Source organism: Bos taurus, chromosome 22, assembly GCF_002263795.3.
Source record: "Bos taurus isolate L1 Dominette 01449 registration number 42190680 breed Hereford chromosome 22, ARS-UCD2.0, whole genome shotgun sequence".
NCBI classification, from domain to species: Eukaryota; Metazoa; Chordata; class Mammalia; order Artiodactyla; family Bovidae; genus Bos; species Bos taurus.
This window is the reverse complement of record NC_037349.1, coordinates 23217387-23235922: the sequence shown is the minus strand read 5'-3', so window position 1 is coordinate 23235922 and position 18536 is coordinate 23217387. Positions and strand designations below refer to the sequence as shown.

Here is an 18536-nt window from a genome sequence, read left to right as displayed (position 1 = left end):
CTGTGTTTAGTTTTCTAAGGAACCTCCATACTTTTGACAGTGTCTGTACCAACCTACAAGTCCCGCCAACAATGTAGAAGTCATTCAGTATGTTTCTAATACCTACTCTGCACTGGCAAAGGAGCCTGGTGGGCTGTGATCCATAGGATCACAAATTGTTGAACACAACTGAAACGACTTAGCACAACTCTGCACTGGGCACCACGTGATGCACTGAATGTGCAGTGATGACCAAGCAGCCATGCTCTCTGCCTATGTATTTTGAGTGGTTTGTGATCTACTTAATCTTGGAAGGAACTCTCTCCAGTTGCCAGTATTGAAACAAAGAATGGCTGGAAACCAGTCTTTAACAAATGGAAACTTAGAATAAGGGTTTGTTTTTTTTTAAGTGAGCCGTTTTTATTGTTCAGCCAACTCATTCCCCTCCTTGCTCCCTCCCTCTCCTTCCCTGAGTCTCTTGAGTGTAAAAAAATAATTTCTGACTCAAGCCTGGACAAGCAAAGATGTGTGTAATGGCCTCTCTGGGATGGTAGCCACCCTCTGAATCCCAGGACTCTGGGTACCAGCATCAAGTTTAGAGGAGCCAGCAGTGATGAAAAGTGGAGGGTTTTCTTTCCCATCAGCGGAAGGCTTCCTGTTGGTTTGTCAATAGCTCTAAAGGGCCCCCTCATCGTCATTGTAGCAGAGGCCCCCAAAGTGGACTGGCCAGGCGATGCTTTGAGAGGTCGAGGCTGGGACGCTGCTGCCTGGGCCCCAGCCATGGTCAGCTCTGTCCTGGGTCACTTGCCTCCCCAGGTGGAGGGTGTGGGCCGTAGAACTGACAGCAGAAGATGATGCTTCATTTCCCAGTTCTCCGTGCTCATTGCCTGCTTTTGTAAATAAAGTTTTATTGTCCAGAGCTATTTGTATAATGTCTGTGGTTGATTTCACAGTATGACTGCATAATAAACATTTGGCCCTTAAATGTATACTATCTTGCTCTTTATAGAAAGCCCCCTGGCCCCTGATGTAAATATCCATTCAGTTTAAGGACAGATTTGACAAGCAACTGAACATCAATACACTGAACAGCACAAGACCTCTAAATAAATAAGGTGAGATGTTGAAAGACTCATTACTGGTAAGATGTTCCTTCTCTCTAAAATCACCTGATCAGGATCCCAGCAGCCTTTTTTGTTGAAATCGATAAACTGTCTCTGAAGTTTGTGCTAAGTCACTTCATTTGTGTCTAACTCTGTGTGACCCCATGGATTGTGGCCTGCCAGGCTCCTTTGTCCATTGGATTCTCCAGGCAAGAATACTGGTGTGTGTTGCCATGCCATATGAAAATAAAAAGGACTTGGAATAACCAAAACAACTTTGAACAGTCATGTTTGGAAGTTTTAAACTGCCTGGTCTCCAGGTTTACAATAAAGCTTCAGTTTCAAGACAGTGTTGTATTGGCATACAGATAGACAGTAATCGAGAAATAGACACACATGCATGTCGTTGCTTACTGTCAGCAAAGACACCAAGGCAATTCACTAGAGAAAGGATTACTTCAAAGGATTACTTCTCCCACTTGATGCTAGAACAATTGAACACATGTTAATAAGTGAGTGAGTGGTACACCTAAGTGCTCTGAGTGCATAAATGGCACCTACAAAAACATATTTGGGGAAGTTGTTTGCCTGCTCTATGGTTCTTTATATTTAGAAACTAGGGAAAATTCCTCTGAAAAACTTAGGGGTACTCAGGGGCAGAAACATGAATTCTTAAAATGTCAGAGTTAAACAGGTCAGTGGACGCATCTATGCCTGTTACTGTACAGAAGAGGAAGTCATATCTCATGGGGTTGAAGGAATTGCCCAAGGTCAGTTAAAACATGGCTGATAGAAAAAAAAAAATTCAGCTTTTCTGACTGGTGAGGATGCTCATAATTGAGTAGGACCTTTGCAATATTCAGAGATTGTAATGAACATGTATTAAAACAATCAGCCAGAGAGCAGGGTGACTAAAGCAATATGAAGACATCTGGCCTCCTGGGTAAAAGCCCTTTCTTGTAACATGGAAAACAAGTGGCTCAGTGACAGGACCCTGTCCCTGGGCAGATAGGACATTAGAGAACCTTCAGTATTACCTCATTGTTGATGATTACAAAGAAATCGTTAATATTACTCTTCGGCCCTGGAACAGGCGGAAACAACTTGGTCCATACGTGGCATCTGAAAACAGAGTGAAGGAGGGAGAGATGAGCAGAAGCAGCCTTTCTTGTGCTTCAGTAGCTGCTCTAAACAGTGACCTGGTTAATCCCCAAACCTGCCAATCGGTAAATTCAAAATCTTCATCCACAAAGACTTCCAAGTACCTACTTTGTAATAATAGTTGAAGATATAGGGGTACTGCAAGGCTTTGATGTGACTTCTGATCCAAGAACGACAAAATGGCAACTGCTTCGTGTTGGTACGTGTGGTCAGACCTGATTTCTGACGGTGAGGGACATCAGATGTGTGGGGTTCCAGGTCACCTATGGTGCTCATGCGCCCTTCCTCCTCTGTGTTGGCTCTCGGTCTACTTTTTTTCTCTTTTCTAAATTGCCACCACCACCACCACCACCCCCCGGTATAGATACCATCTTATATAAGATTTAAAATAGTGAAGCTGTTTAAGATAAGTCATTTTCTTTATTAAGGTTTTTTTTTTTTTTGATGTGGACCATTTTTTAAGTCTTTAACTTGTTACAATATTGCTTATTTAAAAAAAAAAAGTTTTAGTTTTCTGACTGTGAGGCATGTGGGGTCTTAGCTCACTCATCAGGAATCAGAACCACACCCCCTGCACTGGAAGGCAAAGTCTTAACCACTGGGCCTCCAGGGAAGTCCCCTAAAAGTCATTTTCTAAACTATGAAAAAGCTAAGATAGAATATGTTCTGCAGCCTCCTAAGTGGCACTTGACCTTCCTGGACGCCAGAGGGTTGAGAAGTCCCTACTTTGGAGCTTTTAGGCTTTGGCAGGCTCTAGGATTGGTTGCCAAATCTGCAAGATACCGCAGAATCTGGGAACGATGGGCTACTCTGGGGCTAGATGACAGAAGGGCCAGGCTAGGACTCGATACCTCATAACTGGGGATGATAACACAGGAGGCACTGTGGTGACTTCAGCACCCAGAGGCTGCCTTCCTTTCCCTTAGATGTAACAGACGTGCCCTGGGGGCTCAACAGAAGCACCTAAGAACTGAGTGGAAGACAGTCAAGGAAGCAAAAGAACACAAATGTGAAACCTTCACAGAAATTAGCAGACTGTTGGCAAATTCAAGAAGGGGACATCCAGTGACTGAGGCTATATTGAGCTCTGTCCAGTTTCTGTAAATCACCTGTTTCCCAGTTTTTTATTTAGTCCACACTCATCTTGGAAAGGCTGTCCAGGAAGACACAAAAATACTGTAGATTCCACCTGATAACAAGAGCCCTCCATCCAGTGGGCGCCTGGCAAGAATGTAATTCAATATTCAGATCCCAGTGAAAGCACCCAAAATAAAAGGAATACCTACATTCTGCAGATGAGTGAGAAAATTAACAAGATGAAGCAGATGGTCATCATAACTGCAATAAGAAACCACTCTGTCCAGGGCTTCTGATCATCCTTCCCTAATGAAAAAAGAAAGAAAAATCAGAACTAGAATTAGCATTGAGAGAAATGACGACAGTAGGGCATCAAGAGGCTTGGGTCTGAGTTGCAGGTGCTGCGTGATGCTTAACTTTCCTGAGTCTTAGATTTCTTATCTGTAAAGGGTAACAGGCATCTCACAGAGCTGATAGGAGAGTGAAATGCAACAATGGCAATGAGACTATTTTTAATCTTGAAACACTATTTAATCACTGAACAGGTATTTATGGGATATATTCTAGGTAATATGCCACCTGGATCTTGGCGTTTAGCGCTTTGGGTGAGTCATGAGGATTTTAGATGAAAAAGCTGTAAAAATGTAAGCCTAATCAGTAACCTAATTGTGTTGCAATCAAAATATCTTACAAAGTTGGACTTTTAGAGGAAGTACAGTATGGAATAATACTTGTAGGTAACAACAAAGGTATCAAACTCTGTTGAAAGTACTTTACAATCTTGTTGTTTAGTTGCCAAGTCATGTCTGACTGTCTGTGATCCCGTGGACTGCATCACACCAGGCTTCCCTGACCTCCACTATCTCCCAGAGTTTGCTCATATTCATGTCCATTGAGTCAGTGATGTTATCTAACCATCTTATCCTCTGCCACCCTCTAGTCCTCAATCTTTCCCAGCATTTATAGTCTTACAATTTACAATCTTAATTGTCCTCAAAGCAGGTCTTGGAATCATGTCCATTTCACAGATAGGGACTTAGATGCTAACTGCCCTGATTCAGTACAGAAAGTGTAAATGCCGTCCGACTCAAGTTAAATTTCCTTCTAATCTACATTCAGGGGGTAGATCTTTCTATGGGCTTTAATGATAGCTTTGGGTGTGTGTGTGTGTGTTTTCATTTAAGGTACTGGAAATGCATTCAAGAAAAACCAAATGGTGGTTAGGGAATAATCTGCTTACTAAACTTCCTGATTCATTTTTAGAGAAGATGAAAATATCACATTATCTCTTGAATATACTGGCCTTTCTGTGTTTGTTTATTCCTTTATTCACCCATCTAGTCAATATTTATTGAGCTCCTAGAGTTGACTCATTGGAAAAGACTGTGATGCTGGGAGGGATTGGGGGCAGGAGGAGAAGGGGACGACAGAGGATGAGATGGCTGGATGGCATCGCTAACTCGATGGATGTGAGTCTGAGTGAACTCCGGGAGTTGGTGATGGACAGGGAGGCCTGGCATGCTGCGATTCTTGGGGTCGCAAAGAGTCGGACACAACTGAGCGACTGATCTGATCTGATCTGATTGTGTATTGGACTCTATACAGCTTGCCGGGAGACAGCGTTAAAAGAACCCATTTGAGACTTCTCTTCCTGCAGTTGAGGGAAGAACTTGCTAAGTAAATAAAGACACAGGTAATTCAGTGACAGCAGCTCTAAATGCAGGGGTGAGACAGACACAGCTCACCAGGAGGTCCTAATACTCAGTTTGCCATTAATAGTTGCTTCTATAAAATGAGGAGTAAATGTAAGTGCAATTTTCAAGTCCTTGTAAATATCTTAAGACTTGGGAAAAAACCCCAAATACATAAAACTCAAATCTTTCAAGGTGTCAGGATGGAGAGATGTCTTGAGGATTTAATGCTCGTGATTCCAGTGTTGCTTTGATCTCTTGCACTATTTTTTTTTTGCCTCCTGAGAACTCTTACTTGGGGTTGATCCTCTACCTCCCAAAAGCTTTAATCTCTCCTCCTTCGTCTTTCCCCTTCTGCTTTCAGATATTCATAGAACCCTTTATCTTTAAGGCATTATTTTACTTTGCCATCTCTCTCTCAGTGATCATCAAATACCATCTTACTTTATTTCCTAGACTCATTTGTTGAATGAGAAATTCAGGCAGCTTCATTTTCCCATCTCAGAAACCACTTTTTAAAATCCCAGATGACTTCCTCCTGGTTGAAGCCAAAGGATGGTTGGTTTCTTTTTGCAACTTTATATTCCCTGACCTTCCTCTGAATTTCAGACTTGATGGTTATGCCCACCTGGAAACCAAGCCACTGAATCCTCCACTCAGATCTTCCTCTGCTTCGATATAATTTCCTTCCCTCCTTCTTAATTTCAGCTGGCCCTGTCAGCTCAACCGTGATCTCTTGGTGTTTCTCCACCGTAATCTATTCTTTGAACTTTGAAAAGTTTGTTGAGCACAGCTTCGTCTTTTAATTCCATGGCTTCTTCTCCTGCATCTTTATTCCTGCCTATCTCTTGGTCTGGATCTGAGATTGCCCATAGGTGGAACCCACTGGGATGTGCCTCAAAGCTGACAACATTCAAAACTAAATTCAAACCCTTCTTCGCATCAAAGCAGCTTCCCTCATGACCTCTCCCTTTTGGTCTTCACTCTTCCAAGTTCCCAAACTGGAGTCCTTGAAAGTTACTTTGATTCTCCTCAACCACTGTAGACCCCACCTCCTTTCCTCACTGGTTCTGTTTACATCAGTGCCTCACAGCCAACCGTAAATGCGAGCGAGGCATGCTTTTGTCTATGGCGCAGTTTACACCAGTGGATCACACTAACCATAATCGTGCGAGTCATGCTTTTGTCTATGCCTTTGCCTAGTCTTGTTGTGAAGGTGGCCATTCCGGACCTCAGCTTCCTCATTTGTAAAAACAAGGGAGTTGAAATAGGACCCGTAAGAATGCTCTCAATCCAGCACATTTTCTAGTACCCTGACTCAGTCTAGGGCACCATCATTCTGTGTATCCTGATCTCTCACATGATTAATTTTAGTATATTTTCACTGGTGAAAGTAGTAGAAGAGAATAAAAGAGAAAAGTCAGCAGTAACCAGCAGTCACCAATAGGTTATTTTCTATACACATTTTTACATTCACTTTTTAGGTACCGGACATTCTGCAAAGGGCTTCCTGTGTAATCTCAGTTGAATTCTCAAAGCAGCACTTCAGGGTGGGCACTGCCATCCACATCTGATGGATGGAGGAGCTGCAGCAGAGACTGGCGGAGCCGGGGGAGGAGCCAGGACATGCTGAGCAGCTGTGCTCTTAACCACAGTGCAGGGGCCCCGCCCCCCAGACCCAGAATACACTGCACCGGCTGGCGCTTCACAGAACAGATCCTAAACATCCCCGAGATGTGCAGCACTGTCCTCAGCGTCCTCTTCCCGCCGGAGACCACTTCCCTGCAGGGCAGCCTTGCTGTGCTGCTTCTTAGCTGCCGGAGGTGGCTGTGTTTTCAGGCTGTGTCTCCAGGAGAAGGAGGTTGCCTTGCATGCCACTACTCCTGTGGTTCCCTAGGCTTTAGTTGGGACCGAATCACTTTAAGTGATTCACTCTGACCATGGCATGTAAAAAGAAGTTTCATGTGTCTACAGCTATTTTAAACACCGGCGGTAGCCACAGTTTGCAAAATGATGAAAAACAGAGGCTCAGAAAGACAAACCTTTTGTTTTCCCAAGTACCACGGAGACTCAGTTGTTCTAGGATTAGTATTCAGTTCGCTGGGTTGTCACCAAGTGTCCTGTTAAACTTAGTTTTTACTGCACATGGCTACTATAAAGAGCAACTGGGATGAACTAGAATACCATCAAATCAAATAGTGTCTCACTTTATTTCCCACTCTGATTTCATGAATAAGGGACCCTGCCTGCCTCACTGCCCCATTTCTGAAGCTCACCTTTCCACACAGTGAGCCGTTACACAAGTTCCCTGACAAGCACATTCAGAAATTCCACACTAGTCCACATGGGATATAAATTTAGCAAGGGTTATGTCAGGAGCAGACTTCGTCCTGTTTTCAGTGGTTTAGACAGGTGAAACTTGAGTCCTGCAGGAAGAATGAGCAGTGTTGTAAACATTATCAGCGTGGTACACTGGGTCCCATTGGTGTCTAAAATTGTGCAATTCACTGCAAGCAGTGTGTCAGGCCCCGATAAGAGTGCCGTTTACTTGTGAATGTGGTTACACAAATCTTTTCAGTTAAACTACTGTCTTGCTCTTCACTTCAGTACTCGCATTAATAAGTGAAGATGCTCTATGAATTAGCAAAATTTAGAGACACAACTGATTTCATTTCTTTTGATATAAAAGTTGGTGATGCCTGCAAGGTGAGAAGCAGTCATGATTCCTGTCTGGAAGAGGTGGCACTTGAGTCATTTCTCCCCTCCTGGCTTCTGCAGTGTCCCAGTTTTGTTTTAGAACCAATCCCTTACCATCACCTGAGGACAGAACTAACCCAGACAGCAGAACTGAGGTCAGCTTTTCTTCAAAGAAAACCTGAACTGGCAGATAAATTTAGTGCAGGAAAAAGCGTTCACATATTCAGGAAAAAGCATTCACATATTCACTACCAAATGAAAACTGCCTGGGGATTATCTAATGTTACTTGATTTCTTCATGCAAAAATGAGTTGAGAATCAGCTATGTGACTAAATGAATAAAAGACAGCACCTACTCTGACTTCACTGAAAGTTGAGTAGGGGAATAGTCCCCACTCACAGTATATATCCTTCAGGTGAAAATGAAGAATTTTACTTCTGTAAAAGTTCAGAGGCCCCTCAGTACATCATTCATTTGAATCTGAGGTCTCTGACATTGGAAATTCTCTGAGGAACAAGTATTTCCAGGTAACTTGAATCATTTCTCTGACTCAAGAATGACTTTTGTGCCATTGAAGCGGAAGCCACAAATGTTTCTTTTCAAGAAATTGATGAGCACTGTTTGGTTATGCAGAGGTGAGCTTTACAAAGAGGAAGTCGCAAAGCCTGTCCTGCTCAGGAGGAGAAGCAGTTTAGGCTCTGCACCTTATCCTAGGACGTTCTCCCAATATTGGCAACTTGGAGCGTTTGGGAGCTCAAGCTGCCTGGTTTCTGGTGACCTTGGCATCTTTAGTTGCTGACATCTCAGCCATTCAGCCTTGAGAATAAGGGAGCTAAAGAAATCTCTTCACATGTTGTATGATCTGGGAGTGTACGGTGGGAAAGGGAGAGAGGGGGATAGATATGATGGTGGTTGAAGATACCCAGACCCTGGACCCACAAGTCCCAGCTCTGCCTCTGGCTGCTCTCAGAGCTTTGTCAAATCTTCCCCCTGCTGGTGCTGTAGCCCCACTTGTTCTTAAATTCTATGATCTTTATGGTTCAGACTGATAACTCTTAGACAGTCAGTTTGATTTGGAGGCCTGTTCCACCCTTAAGCTCTTTGTGTGAGCATGACTTTCAGGGATCCCATACTGATTTTGAATCTGATTTCAGTCTCAACCATAGGTTCTAAGGGAAAAGACTGATTAGTAGATTGATGGGGCTCTTCCAGTGAAGCAGCCATATTCGTTGTCTGTTAAGCCAAAAGGCACTGGAAGGAGTTCTCAGGACATGGACGGGGCTGGATAACTGAGAGGATGCAGATTTGTTAGTGTATGAAGCCTCCTGTGCTTGCTCCTCATTGGAGGGGGAGACTGGCATCGTTTGTGAAGGGGCCCCCAAGAGGGGTCACAGACTCACGATGCAAGCAGAAGTCATAAGCATGCCTTTCAGGTGGATGAGCTTTCTGAGACAGCTGTCAAGTGGATTTTGAGCTTCACCTGGTTTAGGGAGACAAAAAGAGGGAACCAATCCAGCCTTGTGGACAGAATGTAGATAGTGCAGGACCCAGAGCAAAATGCAGAAAACTTGTACTATGTTCATCTGGGGAAACGGGGCTCAGTGACCCCAAATATGGAAAGGACATGCCTTGGGGGTGTGGGCAAGTGCATGCGCGTGCGTGTGTGTGTGTGTGTGTGTGTGTGTGTGTGTGTATACTTGTATGCACTCAGGATTCCCTAGAGGGATTGCTGCCAGACTGTTGGTCTCCAGCAGGACTTGAAGCTGAGTGGAAAACTCCTTTTTGCCATCTTCTTCTTTGCAGACTTTTCCACACAGCACCAAGGGCTGTGTGTCTTATAGGGCTCCAGGCAACCCAGAACTTTCTTCCCTGTAAGGGGTTTTCTGGGCTTTCTCTGTCCACCTGCTAAAGCAACTGAGAGCTGTCCTCACAGAGACTTAAGAAACATAAGTGAAGCACTTTGATCTGGGTTCTCCCACTTGCCACGAGAGGTGTCCCTGAGCAGGGAGCCCTCGGGAGGATCCATCACCTGCTTTGCTCAATAGGGATAAGAACTGATTGAGTTGATTGCTGTAAAGTGATCATCACAGTGCTAGTTCACAGTAGGTGTTCAATGAATCTTCTTATAACTGTGATTGTGAGTGAATACATCGTGTTCAGCAGTAAGGCACCAAGATAATTTCCCTAAATCGTCAAAGCCAGGCTAAAAATCAAGTCCTGTCAGAATCCTCAAAAGATTGAGTCATAAGCTCAGGCCTGAAGGGAAAGAAAACACTGAATATTCAGGATACTGGAGAGTAGGAGAGGGCATCAGGTGTGATGGCTCTCACCCTCCAGAAGGTCTGTGTGAAAATGAACACCATGGACAGCTCATAGGAGGTATTTAGACTAGAGGATCCTGAAGAGGTTGATGAAATCCCCATTGCTTGGTTTGCATAGAGGCTGACAGCTCACGAGCTGACAGGGTGGCCCTTTTACTGCCGCTAGCCGCTGTGCCACCCCCGCCCGCCTCCATCTTCTGTGCTGGCACTGTGACCACATCACAAAAAAAGCAGGGCATGGACCCAGCCCTGTGGCTGCATTCCAGGTCCTAGTCCATCACTTCCTAGCTCTCACTTGGGCCAATTCCTTAACCCCTCTGCATCTCTTTTCTTGCCTCTAAATTAGGAAAATCCCGTGTTTGTGAAGCTACGTAAGATAAAATAAGTGAACGTGCCGGGCACAGTGCCTGTCCCCAGAGCAGGGCCCCACCTCCCTTCTAACAGCTGGCGGGCGCATCATGAGAAGAGGTCACGCACAGAAGGCCTGGGGGGCAAGTCCAGCTTTGGGGGGCTGGACTTGAAAGCTAAGTGGGAGCTCTTTGCTCCTGACATCTGGGGACAATGAGAAAGCTCCTGCTGGCCCTCCTTCAGGCCACAGGGCTGAATTGTCCTGTGCCCCCACTGGGAACAAGTAAGCAGTGGGGTGTCAGCCTGGAAACCACAGGAGCCTGGGTGAAAGGAAGCAATGGCCCAAATCAGCCACCACATTTACCAACCCCAAATCCCCCATTGCAAAGAAAACCCGAAATTGCCACAAGTTATATCACCCTCAGGGAATACTGAGGGTGGGTTTTTCATTTTATTGGGTCAGCTTTGTATTCTTCTATCAGTTTTTGTCACTGTTGACCCAGAAGCCCACCATTTCTTCCTGAAAGCTTTGGAATTTGCAGAATTCATTTCCGGTGGAGAGTGAACCTGAGCCCTCTACCAGTGTCTCCCCTTCACCTTTCTCCTGCCTGGTTCTCTCCCTGTTCCAGCACAGTGTGAGGATTTAAAGAAAGACTGACAAATAGACTGGGCCATAGTTTTTTTCTTTTCTGAGTGCTGAGGGTGGAGCCAGCAAAGTGTAAAGTTAAGGAGGTGGATTGGAGGGCCTGGGAGCGATTTCATGTGCCCTGGGGCTGCTGTGCCGGGCTCCCTCACTCATTCACAGCCCATGAATGTCAGGTCCAAGGAGAAAGGCACCAGAGTTTCCCTGCAAGAGCCTGGCTTCCATTCCCCGCCCCCGCCCCCACCAAATCTTACTTCCCTCCCTGATTTTCTGCTTCCAGCTATTTTCATGAAGTCCTTAGAGTCCTATGAGTAATAGGTCTTGTTGTAGAAGGTGCCCTGAAAGACAGCTGCCATCCGTGTTTACCTTGACCATGCAGCTGAGCCATCTAAGAAGTGCAGTGAACTTTCTCCTCCTCCTCTGGGTGTAAGCGCTGCACATCTCAGGCCTAAAGCAATATTTTTATTTTTAACTACATTTTAATTGGTACTTGGTACCTTCGTCTGATAGACCCTGGCTTTTAGATACTGATTTCATCAAGGGCCCAGTTGTTCGTTTGAGAGGCAACGCCTGTGACTGTGGAGAAGACCCATCACTGATGTGCAAGACTCAGATCCACTGAGCCTGACCAGCGACATGGCTGGGTGGATGCACGTAACACTTTTCCATGGTGAAGGCATTACTGTAGGAAACTGCTTTGGTTATTGCTTGTTTCATGCATGACATTTGAGCTTCTGGGAAGGGAGGGAGAACATGATGGACTTTAGAAAAGGAAAAGCCTCACTCAGACCACAAACCCCTCAGGAGACAGAGGGTTTTGGTAAACAGGAGATGGCAGAGATAATAAAGGAACAGAACAATCCGGAAGTTAAGAAAGTTACAAAAGGAGAAAGAAGTGTGAAAAGTGGGAAGTTAGCTCTTCAGATAAGGCAGAGAAGCCACTTGAGGAAGGGCAGCTGATAACAAGGGCAGATAAAATGAAACTGCTTCTTCCATCTGAAGAATAAATAAAAAGTATTCCGTACCCTGGAAATCCCAGCATGGGAGGGCAGAGTTTCAAGGTAGACCGAGAGTGCCCAGAGGCTGGCGGACCCCTGACCATTGTGCCCTGTGTCTCTTGACTGTGCAGTGACTTTGCCAACCGAGCTGGCCAGCAGTCCTGACTCCTCCATCCTCCCTTTTCTTCAATCAAAATGTATTCATCTGGTGTCCCTCTCTTGATCAAGATCCTTGGGCTCTCATGGGTTAACTAGTCAATCGAATTTATTGCAATTTACTAATTGACTCATATGTCACCTATTTGAGAAAATTATCCATTAATAGCCACTTCTTGGCTGTTTGATAACTACTGAATTATTAAATATCTCTGGGTCTCCATTTCCCTCAAATAAGGGAGGTGGACTTAATAATATCTAACAGAGGTGGTATTTGAGTTGGGTCTTGGCATGAAAATGGAAGGGGAGGGCTCCAGAGTGCCATTTATGAGACAAGGTAGGAGAGGAGGAAGAATGTTGGAGGAAATGAATGGAGTGGGAACACTGCCTGGTGGGCTGCAAGCAGAGCATAATTATTGCTGCATCCTCGTGGGGTAAGGAAGAGCCTTGTGAAATGTCTCAGAGGAGCCTGGGCTTCCTATTAGTTTATTAATCATCTTGATGGCGATGGAGAGCCTGCATTGATTAAATTCACTAATGATCCTAAACTGAGCAGGGGAGTAAATTCCAGAAAGGATGGATTTATAAGGTTAGTGGTAATATTAATCAGTGCATCTTCATGACCAGGGTGGCAGTAAATGAAATAAGATTTACCATGATGATGGCAGGGAGGCATACCTGAGGGCAAAGGATAATGAACCCAGTTCCAAACCGGGAAGCTGTTGTTTAGAAAATAATAATGGGGTGCCAGTTCTAAAGTGCAGAGTGAATAATAAATTAAAAACAAGCTTAAAATAAACTCTCATTCTAGGTCAGGCTCTCTCTCAGCACTTTGGTAGGGGGCTGTCATGGCGGGGGGTAGGGGAACCTGAAAGTGAAAGGCAGATTGGAAAGAACTTACAAAGGAGGAAATTCACCTGTTACAGGGAGGAAGCTGAGACCTGGGGAGGTTAGGGCTGACTGACTAGGTCAGGGGCAGCCACTCTGTCCCCTGCAGGGTGACAGCAGATGGCCCTGCCTTCGGAGGACTAAGGTAGTCTGTCTCTGCTTACAGTCTCTGATTACTTGGCTCATGAAATGTTATCTCTGCATCTCTAACTTCAGTCAGAGAGCTAGACGCTGCCACAGCCACGGCGAAAACCTAGATCTCCTGATTTGTGTCTCGCTTTCTTCCTCTCTAAGTTCTAAACTCTTCACAGTCAACACTGATGAGAATTCAGAACACAGAGGCTAAAACATCAGAACTGGCTCCACAGCCAAAGTACCCACCATGGTCTCCAAGTTAGTTTGAGGTCCTCCAACAGCACTGAGAAAAAATAAAAATCTCTGAAACTGTGTGTGCAGTAATGTTGGGAAGACACCTGGAAATATCAGTACTTTGGGGCCAGTGATTTTTGTACCTTTGGGGAATAACAAAGCATTAAGACAAAATCCCACCAAATGCAGGTAATCAAAATTAAGCTTCCACTATGCGCAGAGTACATCATGAGAAACGCTGGGCTGGAAGAAGCACAAGCTGGAATCAAGATTGCCGGGAGAAATATCAATAACCTCAGATATGCAGATGATACCACCCTTATGGCAGAAAGCGAAGAGGAACTCAAAAGCCTCTTGATGAAGGTGAAAGAGGAGAGTGAAAAAGTTGGCTTAAAACTCAACATTCAGAAAACTAAGATCATGGCATCTGGTCCCTTCACTTCATGGGAAGTAGATGGGGAAACAGTGGAAACAGTGTCAGACTTTTTTTTTGGGGGGGGGGGGCTCCAAAATCACTGAAGATGGTGACTACAGCCATCAAATTAAAAGACGCTTACTCCTTGGGAGAAAAGTTATGACCAACCTAGATAGCATATTGAAAAGCAGAGACATTACTTTGCTAACAAAGGTCCGTCTAGTCAAGGCTATGGCTTTTCCACTGGTCATGTATGGATGTGAGAGTTGGACTGTGAAGAAAGCTGAGCACTGAAGAATTGATGCTTTTGCACTGTGGTGTTGAGAGTCCCTTGGACTGCAAGGAGATCCAACCAGTCCATTCTAAAGGAGATCAGCCCTGGGATTTCTTTGGAAGGAATGATGCTGAAGCTGAAACTCCAGTACTTTGGCCACCTCATGCGAAGAGTTGGCTCATTGGAAAAGACTCTGATGCTGGGAGGGATTGGGGGCAGGAGGAGAAGGGGAAGACAGAGGATGAGATGGCTGGATGGCATCACCGACTTGATGGACGTGAGTCTGAGTGAACTCTGGGAGTTGATGATGGACAGGGAGGCCTGGCGTGCTGCATGCAATTCATGGGGTCACAGAGTTGGACACGACTGAGTGACTGAACTGAACTGGTGCGCATTTGATGAAATTCATAACCTTGTTGAAAATTCCCTGCGATGGGTTTGTGTTTCTTCTGTTGGGTCCCCTCTTGGGGAGAAGAGTGGATCTCGATTGCGCAGTTGAAGCAATGTTGGTGGGTTGGGGGTGGGGGGCTGTGTGTGCTGGGTCTGCTTTCTCAGGTTGGGGCCTCAACCTGGGAAGGAGGGTGTTGGGGGAGGGGGAAAGACTGGCCTTGGCCAAACCATGAAGTATGGGTTTCTGGCCTGTTTTCTCAGTTCCTCTTTTCCTTTCTCTTCCCTCTCTCAGGAAGGGTCTTGCTGCTCCTCTGAGTCCCAGTAGGGTCATATGGGGGCAGAGCTACAAGGCTGTGCTGATCCTGTGGTGCAACTTTAGGGGCGCCTTTCCCCTTGGGAAACCCAGCTCCCCAAGGTCTTGCAGACTCAGAACCATGTTCCATCCCTTGGGCTTTTGCTTGTCTTCCCCAGCCTTCCTTGGAAATCTCCCTGCTGTGTCTTTGATCTGGCCTAACATGCACATGGGCCAGTGGGCACTGCCCAGGAATGTCCTGCAGAAACACTTGGTAGCCTAAGTGTCTTATTTCTAAATAGGAAATCATAGCATGTGCTGAAAGAAAGAAATCTGTCCTTTAGTACCTGTCATTAGCTACCTCATAGGATGAGGTATATGACATGCACATGCTTGACAAGCCATAACCACACAGTTAGCTACCAGGATCTCTTGACCACCTGTAACCACAAAGTTAGCTACCAGGATCTCTTAAATGAGTCTTTAATTTGTTCAGGGTTTTAGCTTGTAGCACCCAGCCACGGTGCTGTAGGGCTAAGAGCTCAGGCGTTGGAGTCAGTCAGCCTGGGTTTGAATTCCATCTCTGCCACTTACTGGCCATGCAGAATTAAGCAAACTGTCTAAATGTTCAAAACCTTTTTTTCTCATGTACAAAACAGTTTTGTGGATAGGATTGGTGAAAGGGTGCCTGTAAAGCCTTTGGCTCAGTGCTTAGAGGGGAGCAGGTAGTCAACAATAAATCTTATCTATTGACATTGTTGTTTCTATTTCACAATAACCTGTGAGGCAGGAGAAGTGGATTTTGTCTCCTTAGTTCTGGGAGCCTCCAAGGATGGGCAGAGAGAAGTGATCTCTTCTAGGCTGAACAAGTAGTTAGCATGTCCCAAGGCTAGTATGAAACCTGAGCTTGCTATGGAAGACTCTAGAGTTTGGAGAAACAGTAGTTGTTTTTGTTAACTGTCCTCTTCTCTCATACAGTGCCCCCTGCATGGCCAAGATACACAGGTGGCAGCAAACACAGGGAATGCATGTTCTAGCTCCATGGTGCAGGACCGCCTCTCCAACTTAAAGAGTTACCATCTGACACAGAGGACGAGTGGGAATCTGCCCCTTCATTCAGAGCCACCGTCATCACCCTTCTCCGATCCCACAGAGAGATACAGTGATCACCTCATTTGCCTAGTAAGCTAGTCAGTTTAATCATAAACAAAAACATCTGCAGAACCAATATAGGAGCCCAGGTGGTGCCCAATCCTAGACATGAAACAACAGACTGGTTCCAAATCAGGAAAAGAATACATCAAGTCTGTATATTATCACCCTGCTATTTAACTTATATGCAGAATAAATCATGCAAAATGCCGGGCTGGATGAAGCACAATCTGGAATCAAGATTGCTGGGAGAAATATCAATAACCTCAGATATGCATGATGCTGCACTTATGGCAGAAAGTGAAGAAGAACTAAAGAGCCTCTAATGATGAAAGTAGAATAGGAGAGTGAAAAAATTGGCTTAAAACTCAACATTCAGAAAACTAAGATCATGGCATCTGGTCCCATCAGTTCATGACAAATAGATGGGGAAACAATGACAGACTTTATTTTTGGGGGGCTCCAAAATCACTGCAGATGGTGACTGCAGCCATGAAAGTAAAAGACGCTTACTCCTTGGAAGGAAAGTTATGACCAACCTAGATAGCGTATTCAAAAGCAGAGACATTACTTTGCCAACAAAGGTCCGTCTAGTCAAGGCTATGGTTTTTCCAGTAGTCAGGTATGGATGTGAGAGTTGGACTATAAAGAAAGCTGAGCGTCGAACAATTGATGCTTCTGAACTGTGGTGTTGGAGAACATTCTTGAGAGTCCCTTGGACAGCAGGGAGATCCACCCAGTCCATCCTAAAGGAAATCAGTCCTGCATATTCATTGGAAGGACTGATGCTGAAACTCCAATACTTTGGCCACCTGATGGGAAGAACTGACTCTTTTGAAAAGACCCTGATGCTGGGAAAGATAGAAGGTGGGAGGAGAAGTGGATGACAGGATGAGATGGTTGATGGCATCACCAACTCAATGGACATGAGTTTGAGTAAGCTCTGGGAGTTGTTGATGGACAGCGAGGCTTGGCATGCTGCAGTCCATGGGGCCGCAAAGAGTTGGACACGACTGAGCAACTGAACTGAACTGAGGTCTGTTTTTGCTGAAGGCCTGGGTCTGAATCCAGATTTTGTGGACCCTGACCTTATTAAGTTTTTTTTTTAATTAAATTTATTTATTTTAATTAGAGGCTAATTACTTTACAATATTGTATTGGTTTTGCCATACCTTATTCAGTTTTGAAATCTTCTTTATGAAGTGAAACAAAAGTAAGAATTCAAAATTAAGTATGGAAACATTACAGAAATGGAGACCAGATTAGTAGTTGAGAGGGGTTAGGAATGAAGGAGGAGAGAGAGATGGATGTGCGTATAAAAGGGCGCAAAGAAGAACCCTTGTGGTAATACATACGTGAACCTACGCATGGAATAAAATTGCGTAGAACTAAATACACAAATGAGTACATATAGAACCAGTTAAATCTGAGTAAGATTGATGGGTGGATTCCTTGCCACTGTTTTTGGGTAGCATATTGCAGTGCAGGTTTTTAAGAGGTTCCTCCTGAAAGAAACCAAATGAAGTCTACATGAGTTCTTTCACCATGTTTCTTTGCCACTGCATATGAATTTATATCAAAATTAAAAAGACATATTTTGGAAAAATTGGATAGAAGTGGAATTAGGTAATCTGAAAAAAATGAATAGGCACCAGACTTGGGAAGACCTTGTGCTCTTGAGAAGCTTGAAGGTTTAAACTTCACCGTTCTTATGGTAAATCCACCTCTGGTCAGAAAGGCAGCAAGCCAACTGACAGGGTAAGGCATAGTAGAGACAACGAGAGCATTTCAAGACTCAGAAGTGAACATGTCCACTTTCCAGGAGGATCTGCTACAACCACGAGTAAGGCCACGTGCCTTAAAATAAACAAGAGGTACTCACCCACGTAAATGGGCCGACTCCACTCGCTCCAGAGCCCCGTCGCTCTGCACACAGGGCTCACTGCTGCTCTCACTTGAATGTAATACTTAGAAACATCATCAATTATGGTGATGAGTGTATTGGTTGTCATTTTTTCTGTCTAAATGGAAAAAAATAACATGATAAGACTCTCCGGAACATGCTATTTAAATTATGCCAGTGACTAGACTGGAAGGTCATATGCAAGTGACTCAGTGTTCAGCGGCCCGTTTAAAATCAGTAAGACACACGTCAACTAGGGTCTTCTAGATCACTTCAGTATGGATGCGTTGGCAGTCATCCTTCGATGGAAAGCTAATAGCAACCAAAATAAATAAAATAGGCAATTGTAAGATCTCAGTGATCCATCTCGGTCCAACTGATATTTCCAGAGTGAAAGACTGGAGGGGCCCATAGCAGGATGTGTAACTCCCACCATCTTGTCCCAAGATATTCTGTAATCACCTAACAACATGCCATGGCTTCCATCATACTCAACAGGTGCCAGCAAAGTGCAGTCTATGACATATCTGGCCTGCTGCCTGTTTTTATAGAAACTGCAAGCTAAGAATGACTTACATATTTTCAACAATTGAAAAATATAAAAAGAGTATTTTGTGACACACGAAAATTACATGAAATTGAAATGTCAGTATCCACAAACAGTTTTACTGGAATGCA

The 18536-nt window shown here is 44.6% G+C and overlaps 1 protein-coding gene across 2 annotated transcripts in view; it reads right to left on the bottom strand.

The window, feature by feature from the left end:
• Positions 1-18536, bottom strand: part of IL5RA (interleukin 5 receptor subunit alpha) — a 42498-nt gene that overhangs the window by 7085 nt on the left and 16877 nt on the right. The window contains exons 8-10 of one of the 2 annotated variants that reach the window (XM_002696967.6): positions 17838-17976; positions 3530-3626; positions 2120-2204 (exon numbers count right to left, since the gene is read on the bottom strand). In XM_002696967.6, coding sequence (XP_002697013.2) covers positions 2120-2204; positions 3530-3626; positions 17838-17976 — 321 coding nt within the window. Of the gene's footprint in view, positions 1-2119; positions 2205-3529; positions 3627-15231; positions 17461-17837; positions 17977-18536 lie in introns of those variants that run through there. The other variant, XM_010817628.4, reaches the window with a different exon arrangement.